General features: G+C 41.6%; 2 protein-coding genes across 3 annotated transcripts in view; both read left to right on the top strand.

Annotated features, from left to right (window-relative positions):
• The window catches only part of eogt (EGF domain-specific O-linked N-acetylglucosamine (GlcNAc) transferase), a 40,236-nt gene extending 30,333 nt beyond the window's left edge, over window positions 1-9,903 (top strand). For both annotated transcript variants that reach the window (XM_063474605.1, XM_063474604.1), the window contains exons 8-16: window positions 468-571; window positions 1,084-1,176; window positions 2,298-2,369; window positions 3,204-3,290; window positions 6,883-6,951; window positions 7,305-7,366; window positions 7,512-7,631; window positions 8,064-8,166; window positions 8,471-9,903. In XM_063474605.1, the coding sequence (XP_063330675.1) occupies window positions 468-571; window positions 1,084-1,176; window positions 2,298-2,369; window positions 3,204-3,290; window positions 6,883-6,951; window positions 7,305-7,366; window positions 7,512-7,631; window positions 8,064-8,166; window positions 8,471-8,617 (857 nt within the window). In that variant the 3' untranslated portion in view covers window positions 8,618-9,903. The remainder of the gene's footprint in view (window positions 1-467; window positions 572-1,083; window positions 1,177-2,297; window positions 2,370-3,203; window positions 3,291-6,882; window positions 6,952-7,304; window positions 7,367-7,511; window positions 7,632-8,063; window positions 8,167-8,470) is intronic.
• Window positions 9,904-13,508: 3,605 nt separating this feature from the next.
• The window catches only part of tafa4b (TAFA chemokine like family member 4b), a 37,297-nt gene continuing 33,847 nt past the window's right edge, over window positions 13,509-16,958 (top strand). Inside the window, exon 1 of the mRNA XM_063473169.1 lies at window positions 13,509-13,991. The gene's annotated coding sequence lies outside the window, so the exon portion shown is untranslated. The remainder of the gene's footprint in view (window positions 13,992-16,958) is intronic.

Raw genomic sequence — 16,958 nt, 5'->3', positions numbered from 1 at the left:
AAATTAAAGAAATCAAAATAGATAGTTCGCAATCTGCCTTAAATGTGACTTTGCATTGAGCAGCCAAGCACACTGTGCTTGTGTCTACCAGCTTGAATAGGAAACCAAGTCAAGGTGAGATGGAACTTTACCAAAAATAACACTATTGTATGAGGGGTTTAGGGTAGTGAAAACATAGAATAGGAGAACTCAGAATAGTCTTTATTTGTCTTATACTAACCGACCGGTTAATTTACTTTGATCATGATTTTTGCTCTCTTTAGGCCAACTTTCTGAGTGTGCATTCTAAACACAAGCTTTGGTGTTGTACAGGGCCACAGTTGAGATGACAATATTAGTGATATCCCATTTCTATGACATTATAGAGATCTGAGAATTAAAAAACTGTCTGAAAGTATAAGAGTATATATAATAATTATTATTATTTATATATATATATATATGTCTTTTATTTGTGTGTGTAACAGGGGTGAACATGTACCACCATTTCTGTGACTTCATCAACCTATACATCTCCCAGCACATTAATAACTCCTTCAGCTCAGATATCAACATTGTCATGTGGGACACGGTGGGTACCTGATGCTTGCCACTGCTGTTTCAGTGGTGGTTTTAAGCTACAATGGGTTTGTTAATTAATTATTTCCATTTAAGGGAAATAATAATGGATAATGAAGTAAATACATGTTAATAACCTTCCAAATCTTTGTTTTGCTGCACTTAATGCCTAAAATGTTTATGCCACACTTGTCTGTCAGAAGAAGACACAGGGCTGGATTTTCCCGTTGTCTTTATTTCCCCATGAATTTATAAACGCCTCTTTAAGAGTTAGAGAAAACTGGCAGGAAGAGGGAAAGCAGTGACCTTTCATCACAAATTGCACAGTGCTGCAGGCTGCCGCATAATAGTGTGGTAATAGATTTTTGTATAAAAGCAAAACTTCAGAAGAAAAAACAGATGACTGCCTCTGGTGGTGCTTGAGGCATAATGTAGTTAATTTGGATTTTATTGCTTTGTTTTTTTATTTCTGCTGTGACACTGATTGAATCAACATTTGTTCCCTATTTTATATGTTTCTCCCAGAGTTTTTATGGTTATGGAGATCTGTTCAGTGAAACGTGGAGGGCCTTCTCAGAGTATGACATCATCCATCTGAAGACTTTTGACTCAAAAAGAGTAGGTATAATCACAACTCTGGCAAACCAGGTATTTTTAGAGGTTCAGGAGAAGATGCCCTGTACCTACAGAGCTGTCCTGGAAAATAATTTTGACATTATTCTCTGTTGCTGAGGCCAAACTATAAATGTTCTACCTTTTCTTTGGTGCTTGAACTGCACTATGTTTACATAGTCTTACTAATTGCTTAACATGGAGATACACTAATTGACTGGGCAGAAACCAGAATCAGAAAATTATGAGCAAATTCAGCCCTGAAATTTGTTCAAATAACAAATTGTGACCTCACCTTACATTTGCTCAGTTTCAGAGGGGGTCAGTGGCACAATGAGCTCAGAAGTTCTTGGGTTTGACTCCTGACTTGCTCTGAATGTGTGTGCTTTTTTTGTTTGGTGTTTTTTTTTTTTTTTTTTTGGTAGTGCGAAGGATGCTCTCATGAATGTTTTGAACGATTAGTCAGAGATCAAAGTCTGATCTCACAATTCTCATAAAGAATTAATTTATTAAACTAATGAAATCAAGCCAAGTTGCTTAAGAATGGCACAAGGAAGTGCTTCCTAGAGGGTAGAAAAAATTTAGAGTTGATCACTGTTTTAAAGTCAGCTTCCACATGTTTAGGATGATACTACTACTTGTATTTATAATGGCCAAAACTGAAAATTTTAAAAAGTAAAGAAGAGATGGGAGATATACTCAACACACATATTTAAAAATGCTACAAACATGACAACCAGTGGTTTGATGAGGGATAAGGTAAATAAAAAACTAGGAATAACACATGTTAGGAAAACCTGTTTATGTTTAACATGTGTGAAAGGTAAAGAAAACATCCTCGATATTGTTATATCTAATTTTTAAATCCCCAAATATTGGTAAGGGTATCAATCCTAAAAATCCTTTACTGGTCAGGATTTAATATCATTCCAGTGTCACAAACAATGTGCTGTTTTTGAAAGAGTTGAAACCATCATGGGATTGTTTGGCTTTTCTGATACGGTAGTACAAGTGTTGTTATAGACTCCCAATGCATGCATGCATGTAGATGTCGTTATTACAACTTAACAATCATTTCTGCGCCATATCAGTTAGTTAAAGTTTGATCTCTTCCCATTTGTGTATAGGTTTGCTTCAAAGATGCCTTCTTCTCCCTTCTCCCAAGAATGAGATATGGTCTTTTTTACAACACTCCTCTTGTAAGTTACCCCCCGCATGAGTGTGTGTGCGTGTGTGTGTGTGTGTGTGTGTGTGTGTGTGTGTGTGTGTGTGTGTGTGTGTGTGTGTGTGTGTGTGTGTGAATTAGTGTAACTACTGAGATTCATATATGTATTTGCTATATGAAAACTGGAGGGTCTTACATTTTCAAAACTGCTTTGTTTGCGTCTCTATCTATTTTTATCTCACATTCCATATATATATAGGTCTTTCCTAAATTCAAAATATCTGGTGTAGTTGTAAACATGCAGTTTAGGTCAAATATTTATGTAATATATTCAAAGGCTCAGCAAGTGCTTATGTTATTTAAATGATAATTCCAAGGAGATTACTACAAAGAGGATCCCACGTAAATATGTGTCGTCCTGTGGTTCCAGCCTTGAGGTGTGAAATATTGATAGGTCAGCCTCAAGCTGCTTTTGATTGCCCCTGCTGCACATCATGTTTATATTCATGTGCTCACATTTACAGCTGCAGTACATCGGTGTGTATGTGATATTCTAAAACCTGAGAAATGCCTCATCTCATATGATACTCACTCCAGGGAGATAAGCAAATATCTATACAGCTGTCAGTTTCCCTGTGTGTGTAATATACAGTATATATTTCTTTTATTATTTCTTTTTATCACCGCCCAGTGCAGTAATGTGATGGTATTGCTAGATTCAGTTAGTTTTTACTTCATTTCAAATTTCAGAGTTGTATTTATGTATGACTGCATACATATTCTAGTACAATATTTGATATTAAACAGTTAAAAATAGACGTTATAAATGTTATTGAAATTGACTCTTTATGTACGGTGTTAATGGCAGATCTCAGACTGCTACAGTGAAGGGATGTTTCGGGCATTTTCCCAGCACATCCTGCATCGACTCAACATCACACAAGACAAGCCAAAGGTAGGAACAACATCTCTAGGGAAACACATCAATTACTTTTCCTGTGTCCGAGTTATACCATATAATATACATAACACCAAATAATTTCTCATAAATAACATTATGTCTGCACTTCACCACTAAAGAGAACCTGTGAAAGCATTCAGAAGTTTCTTTCTTGTGCATAGATCATACTGCTACTGAATCAAGCCTTTGAACCTTTTTGTAGTTAAAAAGTTTTCCGTTAAAAGCTCGTTTGCGACCACTTCTGTGGACTCACTGTTTGCATAACAATTAAGATATTGTTTCTTGAGCAGACTTTAGGGAGAGCAGTAGCGCCTCTTACCCTATGTATTCACAATAAAATTGTGGGACTATGTAAGATAAAAGTACTTACTGAGCTGCTTTGGTGGTCTCAGGTAGAATTTGATTTGCTCATTGATATCATGGGTTTGACAGTGGGACATTGACTAATACATTCAATAAATAAAGACTAAGCATAAGTTGGATGTATTTTACAACTTTTTCTTAGCTAATGCACTTTTATCTCATCTTATAATGTCTATATTAAAATGTTTATGTTTCTGTAAAGCCATTTTCAGGGTAATGCCTCTTCAGGCTATGAGTTTAACAGTAAGAGCAGGTAAAACATTATGAGTGAAGGATGGTCTCCTTTTGAGGGATTTATTGCCACAGGTTCAGGCTGGTGTCTGTTTGTTTAGTCTTTGTCTTTGACTTCTCTAGAGAGGTGGATGGGACTTTTGTCTTCTGTTAGAATTGCTAAGCTTAAAGACTAACAAAAGCACAAATAGGAACAAAACATTTTGCACATACATTTTAACATTTTCCCCCAGTGACAGTGCTTATTTTATTGTGTCTTACTTTGTCTTTGTCTTAGCTTTCATGGCACTTAATGTTCTTATTTCTTTTAGTCTTTTTGTGTACAGTATTGTGTGACTGTTTGTTTGTGAAAAGCACTTAGTAAATAAACTGTACTTATTTTATTTACTTACTTGCTTACAGCTACAACCTGTGGACAAGGGTCTGGAAAGTTCGTCATAGAGCCTACAAATGGCCAACGCACTTTTAAGGACCTGTAGTTTTATTTTTTTCTTGTTTTTTTTTTTACAGTTAACATGAATATGTGGAAGCAAATAGCCCACCGGTAGAAGTGTCTTGAATCTTCTGCAGCCAGAGTCTCATTAATGGTCTAGTGGTTAAGATTTGGTGCTCTTGCTGCCATAGTCTGGATTCAATTTCTGATAGGGAATGTCAAGTTTTTTTCCAGGTTGCAGTTTAATACCCTAAAAAAATTTCCTTTTCCTAATTCTGTTTCTTTTTGACAGCGGTTAGCTCAAGGCTTTTCATATTGTATGATTATAGCCCTGTAATACAAGAGGGTCTCTTCTTTCTAACTGCTTTTTCCTCACTTTGGTGGAAAATGTAATGAAATTAAGGAAAGGTTTGAAGAAGATTTTACAAGGTCTTAGGAAAATAGAAGCATGTTGCTTAAAGAATCCCAACTGTACTTACCAACTCCCTAAGAGCGTGATGGGAGATCTGTGCCATTTTGAAACTAGAGTTTCAAAAAGATGGACTACAAAGTGAATATTTTACTTTACCTCAACGTGTTCTCACCATGTTTTTTTCATGCGGGTCATATAGTACATAATATAATGTCATATTCTTAAAATATGACATTATATTATAGAAAATGAACATATAGCCTATAAAAGAAAATACATTATTCTTTCTTTCCTTTCCCAGTGATTCAGTTCCTCCTTTCTGTAAAGGCTTTTAATGACTGAAATGCAATTCCCTCCATTAATCAATTATCCAACTCAGGGTGGGTGGGTAGGCGTCTGGGTCCTATCCCAGCTGACCTGAAGTAAAAATTAATTTACTGATAATTCGAAATGCTTGCAATAATGGAAACGGAACTATGGCAAACCGTAAATGTGGTTTATTTTAATACAGTATAACACAACCTATATTCTTCACTCAAGGCAACACCTGAACAGGAAGCAGATTTCACTGCAGCATTGAAAACAATTTATCAAGTTAATGCATGAGGTGGAAAACAGTTTTAATTAACATTTACATGGTCTGTTCTATCTCTTGTGTTTTGTTGATCACTGCTCTAAGTAGTAGGACGGTATTATCGTAAGGATAGTCCACTGCAGCTTATGCTAAATGAGGTAATTAAGAAACAAGGTAACTAAATTTTCTTTGTATCTGGAGAACCGTAGTCATCTCTTTCTTTGGCTACCACACAAATACTTCCAGGGAACCTTCCTAAGCAAAACTGACTATTCGGCTGCACCCATAATTTGTAGAAGCAAATTACACACGTGGACGCTTTAATGCTTGGCAGTTGAGTATTACATCTACATTATGGATGTGCACTATAAACTTCAATAGAAAGTCTTTAGGAATAAGGAAAAGAAACATAATTTCCTCTTCCATATTCTGTAAGTAACATTCAGAAACATCTGGCCCAGACTCTGCAAAAGTCCACGATCGATGCCTTTAAAAATGTTTGCTTTGATTGCACCTCCTCTTTTGCACTGAGTGTGCCATCATTTGCCATCAGCAGTAAGTGTAACATAACCACGATGCTGACTTCTACAATAGTTGATTGGTTGTTGGATACTAAGTGCATCAATGACACTACACCTACCCCAACACCCACCTCACCCCAACCTGATATAGTACTTTCTGAAAGAGTACATGCATAACTGTATACTGACAGTGCCATGCACTCACTTACTTATTCATATTCTTCATCTATAACTCTCCAGACCTCCTCATAAGTGCTTTATGGTGCCATGCTTGTAATGATTGACTGTATCTTTATGACCAGCGAGGCCCGATAACTTCTTCCTTCCTGTGAAGCAGCTCATTGGGTATTCATATTCTTCACTGGAAATATGCTAAGAGGCTTTTCAGTGAGACACGGGGCTACGGGCGATAGCAGGCTGGCAACTGAATGAGAGGTCTTCCCAGCCCTGACCCTCTTCCCAGCTCTTCCTTTCATCCCTAGATTAATGACATCAGGCAGAAACTCACGCTGCTCTCCTTTATTGTGTCCTATCCATTTGCTACTGCCATCCCACTCCTTCTATCTCACCTCATCATAATTTGCTGTCTTTTTGTTTTGGCTTTTCCCCAATACTCTTTGAAATATATTTGAATTCGAAAAAGAGAAATTGTGTCTGTACTGATTGCATATATAATTACCACTGAGGTATAATAGTTTGGTTTTTTTGTATTTAGATTATTTCAGAGGTTTGAACTTCCTGCATTTATTTTGATGATAAGATAATGAAGTGTGACCCCTCCAAAAGTCTAAATACTCTTTCTGATCACAAGATGGCAGTAGTAGACCGTGAAAAGAAATATCTCTAAGCTGGCTGTCTGGACTAATAAGATTATTTCAGGAAAAAAAATCTCATTGTCACATTAAAAATTGGACTCTAAACGTGATTTTAGACTATTGAGATTATCCACTGTGCAGTAAGTGCATTAATTTGTATGACCACCATGTTTTCCCAGCTGTCTATCTTTTGTTTGTCCTTGGCTGATTGTTTATTGGGTGCGTTGCTGTTTCCAGGAGGGGCGTGTTCGTGTCACCCTGCTTGCACGCAGCACAGAATACAGAAGGATACTAAACCAAATGGAGGTGAGTCCAGCACCACTGGCCCTTCTCTTTGTCTCTTTCTTCCTTGTACCTGTTCTTCACTCTGCAGGACAGGCAGCACAGAACTCTCCTGTTTTCTTACTGCTTGTCCTCCTTTTTCTTTCTCTTTGTCTTCTGTCTCTTTTACATTTCTGTCTTTACTTTATACAACTCCCTCACACCTCCTCCTCCTTCAGCTATCGATTTACTGCCCACCTCTGTTAAGTGCCTATTTAAAATCTTATTTGTTATAAAAAGCATGAGTAAAAAACAAGGCTTGTGATTTATATTGTCACTGTCTGTATTTGTTTGCTGTCTCATTGATCACAGAACCTGTTCTTTTGTTGTTGTTACAGCTGGTAAATGCCCTCAAGACTGTGCCTTCACTGGAGGTCAATGTGGTAGACTACAAATACAAGTGAGTTATAGAGCGCTGGCTACACGAGTCTAGGAAGCTTTCAGTGCTGCTCAGCATTGGTCACCACACATTGTTATACAGCTGTGTGTAAGAATAAAGGAATCAGTCACAATGACTGATGTGTAACTCATTGTCTGTCTTTCAGGGATGTTCCCTTCCTGGAGCAGCTGAGGATCACCCACAACTCTGACATCTTTATAGGGATGCACGGGGCTGGTCTCACCCACCTCCTCTTCCTCCCTGACTGGTCTGTCATCTTTGAGCTGTGAGTGACATTGTCCATCTGTGTGTCAGCTATACACATGCATGTGTGTATAGTTGTGTGTATGTGTGAGTAAAAGCCAGGTGGAGCACAGGCACGGGGAGAGCAATTTGTTTGGCAGCCTGCTCTGTCCAAAGTACCCCTCAGCCACTTGGTATATGACTGTGAAATACTGCCTAATTAAGCAGCCCCTCATCACACCTGGCAATCCTCAGCGAAGGAGCTACTTGAAATGTGTGTGTGTGTGTGTGTCTGTGTGTGTGTATGTAGAAGCATAGAGAGAGTTGGGTGTAGATTTTGGAGGGTGACACAAAGGAAGAAGCACTGTGTGCATAGAGAAAGAGAGACAGAGAGAGAGAAATTGAGCTAGAACGAGGGAAAGAGAGGCAGATCGAGAAGAGCAAGAGATAAAGTGTCTGCATCCGTCCCTCCTAGATATAACTGTCAGGATGAGAGCTGCTATCGAGATTTGGCTCGGCTGCGGGGCATTCGATACGTGACTTGGCAGAAAATGGACAAAGTGCTCCCACAGGACAAGGTAGGGGAAACTCCTGTATACGCCATTAGCTTCCCAGTACCCCAGCAGCAGCTTTCGTAATTCATCTCACCTGTGTAACATAAGTGTACACACACTTAACCTCACATGTGCACACTGAATTATGTGCAGTTATTGGTGCAACAGAACAAATGTAAAGACGTCATTTCGTACTTATATAACGTCTTTGTCCTCTTCCTGTAACAGTGAGGTTAGCCTGTAAACACAAACACACACGCCTATGCTCTTATGTTCTGTTTCTCCTGTGCTTCTGTGTTTCACACATCCTCTCTAATGCTTCTCTCAGGGTCACCATCCCACCCTTGGGGACCATCCGAAGTTTACCAACTACTCCTTTGATGTGGAGGAGTTCATGCGCCTTGTGCTGGAGGCAGCCGATTATGTCACGCACCATGCTAAATGGCAGCGCCGTGCCCTTCGTGATGAACTCTAGCGCGTCTGTGAGTGGACCGAGGGGGCGCAGACATCTGGCTGCTGAAGAACTCTAAACTTTAACCTGCTTTTTTTCTGTGATGGGAAAAAAAACCTTCACATTGGCAGAGTAATCGTTAAGGTCTCTTGAAAAGTTGCCACATTTACCAGTGAATCACAGTGGTGCAGCGGGTTTTTTGTCACCTACTATCTGCTGCATTGACAGGTCTGGATGAATGAAAACAGTATGGCGGACAGCTCGAGTTTGAATGGCTTTCACTAGCTCTATTAGTGTCAAATCAGTTAAAGGACTAGGCGTGTGTAGTGGAACCATCTGGAAAGCAATAAGATGTGTCCTATGCTTCTTCATTACCTCCCTGCGTCTGCTTCATTCCACGTCGCCAGAGTTAGCAAATGAGCAGCTGTTACGACATTCCTTCACATGCGACATCTTGTCCCATTTGATCAGTGTCACGTTGACGGGAGCCTCTAGAGTTGTTGACAGTCACGCTAGAATTTCTGCGCACATCCTGCATAAACCAGTCTAATATGGTGAACAGTATTCACACACTGGATTCTCACATCCAGTTGTAGTCTGACATTTTGAAATCATGTGGTTTTAAGTTACAATCTCATCCCAAACACATAGAAGTCTAAATGGTAAGATACAGCATGTGTATCAGTATTAATGTTTGTGTGTTTAAATGCAGGAACAGTATTTAGAACAGTAACGGTGCATACACGTATGTGTATGTTGTATGTTAATATGTATGTGTGTGTAAACCTTAACACTCCAAACATACTGATAAAGACTGTTTTAGGATGAAAAGCAAAAATGTTTAACTGGCTTTGTGGCTCTCCTCTTTGCTGCTGGATCTTTATTTAAATTTGACCTGGTTTTCTTTAATATTTGTCACATTTATTATTTAAAAATATGTTGTGCTGGTTTGATTGAATACCTTTTGATGCCAATGCCTTTTTCATTATAAATTCCTTTGCATTTTACCAAAGGAAATGTCAGCGTCGTTATGGTCAAATAATGAGAGTGCTGCTATTATCTGTTACCTTTTCCAGAGACTTCTGAATGCTGTTAATTTTGTATTTTACGATAAATTTGTCTGAATTGGAATGACAATTTGCATGCAGTCTGGTGCTATCCACAGGAGTATTTTGAGCGATCACAAGAAAATTTTCATATTTCTTGGCCTCTGTGAGCCTGATGTTTTATTTATCCATGAGACTGTGTTGGACTGAGTCAGACACTTGGTTGGGGCTTTCCTAGACTTGCGGGCAATTTCATATTCAGGAGCTGTGTTAAATTTTAAAATAAATAATTAAAAAAAATGCTGAAGCATATATTTGTGTCTATGTAGGCCACATTAGGCATCAGAGATTTAATTTGTCTTAATTTAATCAATCATCTTTTGAAGTCTGACCTTGGAGGGAAAAACTGAAGCCTCTGCCTTGCCAGTTCTTGCTGATGCCAGACAGCTCTTTGCTGTGGGTTTCATTATTTTACTGAGTTCAGGTCTAAGGAGGGAAAGGGCTCCTCGCAAAAGGGCACTTGTTCAGTTTTTACTGTCACCGTAATAAATCTGGATGACCTCAAAAACTACCCGAAGTACCCGCGTGACGGATCGTGGCCACATGGGGGCAGTACAACACCACACATGAGGCCAAATCGTCAGCCTGCGCTGTGTTATCGTTCCTGACAGACTTGGTTCAACGGTGTAGACACTGAGAATAATTTATTCACAAACGTACCCAGTGGGTCACAAGGAGACAATATTTGTTCAAAAGCGTTTGCTTCAATATCCCAAGTTTGCTGTCAGCAGTCGTTCTTCTGCGTGTTCTTTTCGGATGTTGTGTCTGAACTTTCAGAGTATTGACAGACACCGGGCCTGTCTGGGGTGGACACTATTTATGGCCCTGCTCGGGTTACTGCCAGTGACCTCGTAAAGAAATGAAGAATCTTGATGCAGAGGGGGATCAAAAGCAGAGGAACCAGGATGTCTGTTTTCATTAACCTTCATGACCGCTGCGAATCGATGAGTAAGTCGTGCTTTTTAGCGCAAAACTGACCAAAGTGCATTCAAAATGGATCGTCTGAATGGAAGAGAAAGCGCACCCGGTCACCCAAACCATTTCGAGCATGAGATAAACTGCAGAAAGTTACAAGTACGTAAAACTTTCCCTATGTGTGCGCACACGACAGCTTTTGCGCAGGGTACCTTCTCTTGCCTGTCAGGTCTTGCCTTTCTACCTTAGGCCTCAGTTCAGACTTCTAAGGATGCACATTACGGCTTTTCCCCCGTCCTAGAAATGTGGATTTTGTTTTTCTTCAGTGAGAATTAATAATAGCGTCAAGATGATAAGAGCGATTTCAAATAAAGACTGAGGTTTAATTACTGGATGGAATTCCAAACAAAGCGATTGGATCACGTCTGAGCCGTCAGTCCTTCATTCTTTCATAAAGCCATTTCTTGCTGTAATTTGCAGCACGATCATTAGCATAGTCTAATATATCTCAAAAGACAAACATTTCTCACGCCGAACTCAGACAAATCAATTGCAGCCCGCTCATCTTACCATGGCCACTTTTCCAGGCGTGCCCACACCAGAAAAAAAACAGTGCATTTCAGCAGGATTAATGCAGGAATATCGATCTAGCAGTAAGAAATATTCCTCAAGTTATGAACAGACATTTCCCTAATGTTTTTCTCCCCTGTGCGACGGTTATTGGGGGGGGGGGGATAATTCCAAACGATATCCTATAACCCTGGTCTCTCTCTTTACATGACATGCCAGGAGGCCTTCAAGCATATACTCTTACTTTTTCCACAGCACAGAAGGACATTTCTGCGACCTTTAACATGTCATGTTAGCTTAAACGCCAAAACGGTTTGTTTTGTTGTTGTTGTTTTTTAGGAAAAATAAATCTGGTGACTTTTAAATCTCTAAATGCAATGTGAGGTAAAACGCAAGGAAATTAAATTTCACACCATTCGGCGCTCTCCAGAAAAGTGGCCAGGTCCACATGATGCAGCTTCCTTTTATACTATCTGACCCTCTGACGAACGATAGATGAGATAAGTGCTGTGGGCTGTTGCATCCATTAGCTGCCTCACTTTAAGATAAAAGGCCTCCGATCCCCACTGGGACACACAGGTTCAGGACTGTAGATACAATCACTTGCCGCTACAAACAGGATATAGTATCAACTTTTTTCCCGCCCCCTCCTTTACTTACCATTTACACCGTTAAACCACTTTTATCTGCAAAGTGGATTAGCCGCTTGACAGCAAAGTAAACCCACAGAAAAGCCCGGTGACGGAACACCGGAACAGTCTGGAGCTGTCCAACTCGCTGAATTTGTATGCAGTGCGTCTTAGCGCTCTCCGTGGTGCTGAAACTAGGATACTTGCTTCGGTTTAATGTTTTTTATCTGGATCTTGCGAGTAAAAGTGCTGCATGTACCTCACTCCTTGCAAACCTACATCAATGTCTAATCTGTTCTCAGTTCAAAGCCAGACAGATCGATTTGCAATAGATTCAAGCAAAGATTAATCGGTTCAAAGCAACACACTGGACTTTCTCACTCTATACACAGGGGGCAAAAATGGTCCCAAGGTGCTTAGGGCAGTGTCAGATGAGGGTGCCTGAGATTACCTATGCCTCATGATGCGGTTCACGGCGCGTGGTTCATTTTTGTATAAAATTTAAAGAAGCAATAAAAGGGAAAAAAAGCCATAACCTCAAAAAATACAATAAAAAATCCTCAGCTGACACTGAGTCCATCTTGCCGCGCAGCAATGCTGGCAACAAGAAGACAAGGAAGACATCTGAGTCTGTCGGATAGCCCTTACTTTTGGGTCGTTAGCAGGCATCGACCTCCCCAAAGTCTTAACGACTGCAAATGCAGCGCAAAGCAATCAATCGCCATCAACACACTAGAATATTCTGGGGATGGAATAATTGATAGGCTGTCTCCTGGTGCGTAACGGAGAGGCTGCGGTGATTAAATTCTGTTTAACATCTTGGTGGGTGAAAGGGAGGTGGTGATAGTGGGTAGTTTTACATCATCCGCGTGCATATCCGAGCAAGGAACCTAAGTATTGATATCCACCCACTGTTTGTAACATGAACGAAGTGTTGGGGCGAGGTGGGCTATTATTTGACGAGCACAGGTCAGCGATTCTTGCACAGTCGTGCACCTGTCAGTCACTCGGGAACAAAAGCAGACATTCCTACTCAACACACACACACACACACACACACACACACACACACACACACACACACACACACACACACACACACACACACACACACACACACACAAACAATGAAGTGGCGATAATTGAAGTGTGAATGTTCAGCTTGTGATCACTACTAGGCAAATCCATAGAAATCATTGATGTGCATTGTACGTGTACTTCGTACCTTAACAGACACTGAAACTACTGATCGGCTTAAACAAACAAGCCAAAGTGGGGAAAAATTATCTAAAATCCTTTTAGATCGACATCTCTGATTTCTCATTCAAATATGATTTTCAACTTGTGCCATATAGCTTATGTCCTGAAGAAATTTCAGGACTTAATATAACCTCAGCGTTTAAAAATTCTGGAAATCAAAAGTGAGATGGAACACCTTCTTAAGATTAACTAATGGCAATCCAAACCCCCCCAAAACAAAACAAAACCAAAAAAAAAAACAACCCACTGACGTGTGTCTCATCTCTCCTTGGACCTATACGTACGGTCCAGGCTACTTGTAAACTACATGACATCAGTGAGGAAGAAGGGGTGTACTAGGGAGCTGGTGAATTGGGCGGGCGCTGTTGCACGTGTTCTGAATGGGGAAGACGGGCTCGCATCGCATTTCTCAGGTCCAATCGATCCCTGCTCGGGAGGAGCGACGGGAGAGCAACTATCACTCCTATATCACTATACCATCACTCTCATCGGCATCTCCCCGGCGACTATAACGCCTCTGTGTGACAGACTCACGTAAGGAGATGAACTTGTGCGGAGTGTCATCAACCCGGTGTCGCTTTGGGGGAATTACGCACTTCTGATGACTTTCTCCTCAGTCTGGTTCTGAGATGGGACTCAACGAGATCATGGCAAGTTGGAGCACGTCCTTATTACGCGAGCCCTGTTTTCTAGCGCGGTTTCGGAGGGTTGGCTCTGCGGAGTGGCAGCATATCTCCTCACTCATTCTTTAGCGTGTTTGTGCGCGGGTACCCGGACAGAAGACTTATAAGGATTGCCCTGTTTGGTGTGAAAACAAAACGCCTTGGAGTTGAAACAGAAAGTGACAAAGCTCTACTATCGCCTCACCTGGACTCTGTACAGCTACCAAAGATCATGCCATCGCGGTTATAGATTTGGGTAAGATGTTTTACCCCCTTCTCTTTAGATTAAATTAGTATAATTCACGTTTAAGTTCTCTTTGTCTCCTTCATAACGCGCGGTCAGTAGGCTAACGCGTAGAGGCTAGGGTCAGAGGAGGACTTTGTATGTGGAACATTTTTCTATGTCGAGCAGGGAGAGAAGAGGTGGCGACTGACTGGCAAACTGAAAGCAACTTTGCTGCTGTTTGGCTCAGAGCGCAGCGGACACGCTTTGCTGGGGAACGATATGTTATTAACAGCGTAATTTTCAAACAAAACCTCGCCGATCTCCTGATCACTCATCTCTCCTCATTTTCATAGCTTTGCGTAAAAGAATGAAACACACGACGAGCCCGTTCAAACGGCCGTCCGTCTTGTGATAATGTGCAGCGCGTGCCGTTAGAAAGACCGCGGAAAAATGAGGTGAGATTGATGCAGTGTTTCATCACTGTGAGGTTAAATAAGCGATCGGTCGGAGCTCGGCTCCGCTTAGCACCTATTGAGTGATCCGCCAGGCTGATCCGCTGACCAGACTCTTTTTGCTCGCCTTCTAATCTCTTTGCATGGATTGAGATCGGCTGGGAATAGCGGGGAGCGCGCAGCTCAGACGTACAAGAGAGAAATGAAGTGCCGCCGGGTTCTCCAAGCAGATTGCGCACGGAGCCAAGGAGGTGTGTTGCAGAACCTAATGGCCACACTCTATTGGGCGTACACGCACAGAAGCGTCTCTCTCTCTCTTCTCTCCCTTTCTGTGTGACACACACACACACACACACACACACACACACACACACACACACACACACACAGCCCGAGTGGGGAAAATTACTCGGTGCATGTTAATGGGCGCAGTAATGAGACCCAACCCCTATCGTGTTGTAATTGTTAGTCATCCTTGTCTCCACCCTCCCTCTCCCATCCCATCCCATCCCCTCCACCCTCCCTCCCTCTCCCTCCCTTCGCTTGTATCCCTGCCCGTCCTGTGGCTCGGCTCTGCAATTTGTACTGTATTGTGTAATTATTTCCCCATTGTTTTGAGCGCGCCGGTAGTAGCACTCCACAGAAAGCGGTGTCATTAGTGTGACAGGGCCGACAGGCGAGGGAGAGGGGAGCCCGGTGGAGGGGATCGGTCCGGAGACTTAATTCTCATTGACAGTCACATTAACACAGGAGCAGCACTCTTAATCCTGTGGAGATTACTCTCTCCAACCTGACTCCCTGTCACCCACCCGTCCTCCAGGGGCTCACTCACTCACACGCTGTGACAAACACCTGTAAGAGGGTGGCACTCTGATATCTGTGCGTCTGTCTGCAGTGGATGGCTTCTCCTCTGTCTTTGTCAACCTTTTCCACCCTTCACCCCCTCTGCCTCTCTTCCTCTGCAGCCCCCCTCCAGATCCACGCGCATACACAGTTTTCACACACACAATTTTCACACACACACAATTTTCCTCATCCATACCCTTCCCTTTTTCTCCCCCTTCCTCTTGTAGCAGGTCCCAGTGATGGGACAGCAGGTATCCTCTGAAGACTATTCTGCTCTACATGTCTCAACAACCTCCTATCTACTTACCCCACAGAGAGCTGTTTGGGATGACTGGATGGGAATTAGGTGGGGAGGGATGGATTGTGTGCATTTGTGATTGTGCATGAGGACACAGCCAAGCAGAGAGGCCACGACAGCGAGGAGGAGGAAAGGGAGAGCAGGGGAGGCGAGAGAAATGAGCTGGAGAGACAGAAATGATGATGCAAGGGAAAGATGTGTATGTGCGAAAGGGAGAAACAGAAAGCCTATATGTGAAATGACGTGTGTCTGTAATAGCAGGAACTCTGCACAATGGCATCTTGTAACTCTGTGTACTTGTTTATGTGTGACGGAGGGGGGGGGGGGGGGGAGGGGGGGGGACGACGACACACTGCATATTTCAGATGATGATGATGATAATCTGTGCATGTGTGTAAAAGGTGTTGTGGGTGATATATGAATAAGCAAGAATTAGACATGTAGGACTGATGAGGTGACAGCAGCGTGACGGATTGGAGCTCACCTCCACATGTACGCACACACACACACACACACACACACACACACACACACACACACACACACACACACACACACACACACACACACTGGCATAAACAGATTTCTGTGATAAGTGGATACTTCCTGACTAAGAGGAGGAGGAGGACAAGGAGTGGTAGAAAAGAAAAAAGACCAGAGAGGAAGACTAGAGAGGCATGTCACTCTCCATGTCACCGGGAGAGGGATAGGGGAAAGGACCCTCATTTGTAAATGACAATGTCCTGGACAGCTTTTCATTTCAGGCAGCTTCTGGGGATATTGAGTCAGAAAGCACGAATAGGCGTCATGTAATGGCACTGGAAAATAATGCCGTCACTCATTGTCATGAAACCAGGCTCAGTGAAAGCCAGCTCTAAGAGGACTATTGTGTCTTCTCAAAATATGAGATCCATGACTTTAATGGAGGAAGGAGCGATATTAGATCAATAAGTAAGAGTGTGGTATGCATCTCACTTTTGTTTCAACCACAAAACCACAAGTGGACAGAAGTCATGACCTGTGGTGAAAAAAGAGTAAAGTTCAGCTGGTGCTTACAGGCCAGGGGGATAACATTTGATACATCATTAACTGTGAAAGGTGGCTTGGAGTATAATGATATCCAGAGTGTATCTATCGGTTAATGAACGATACATGAATTCAATTCAATTCAATTCAATTCAATTCAATTCAATTCAATTCAATTCAATTCAATTCAATTCAATTCAATTCAATATGTATAGTACCAAATCACAACAACAGTCACCTCAAGGCGCTTCACATTGTAAGGTAAAGACTCAACAACAATACAGAGAAAACCCGGGCAATCAAACAACCCCCTTTGAATTAGCACTTGGTGACAGTGGGAAGGAAAAACTCCCTTTTAACAGGAAGAAACCTCCA

This window comes from Pelmatolapia mariae, linkage group LG5 (assembly GCF_036321145.2).
Source record: "Pelmatolapia mariae isolate MD_Pm_ZW linkage group LG5, Pm_UMD_F_2, whole genome shotgun sequence".
NCBI classification, from domain to species: domain Eukaryota; kingdom Metazoa; phylum Chordata; class Actinopteri; order Cichliformes; family Cichlidae; genus Pelmatolapia; species Pelmatolapia mariae.
Note: the sequence above shows the minus strand (reverse complement) of the source record. Positions and strands in the feature narration are given on the sequence as shown.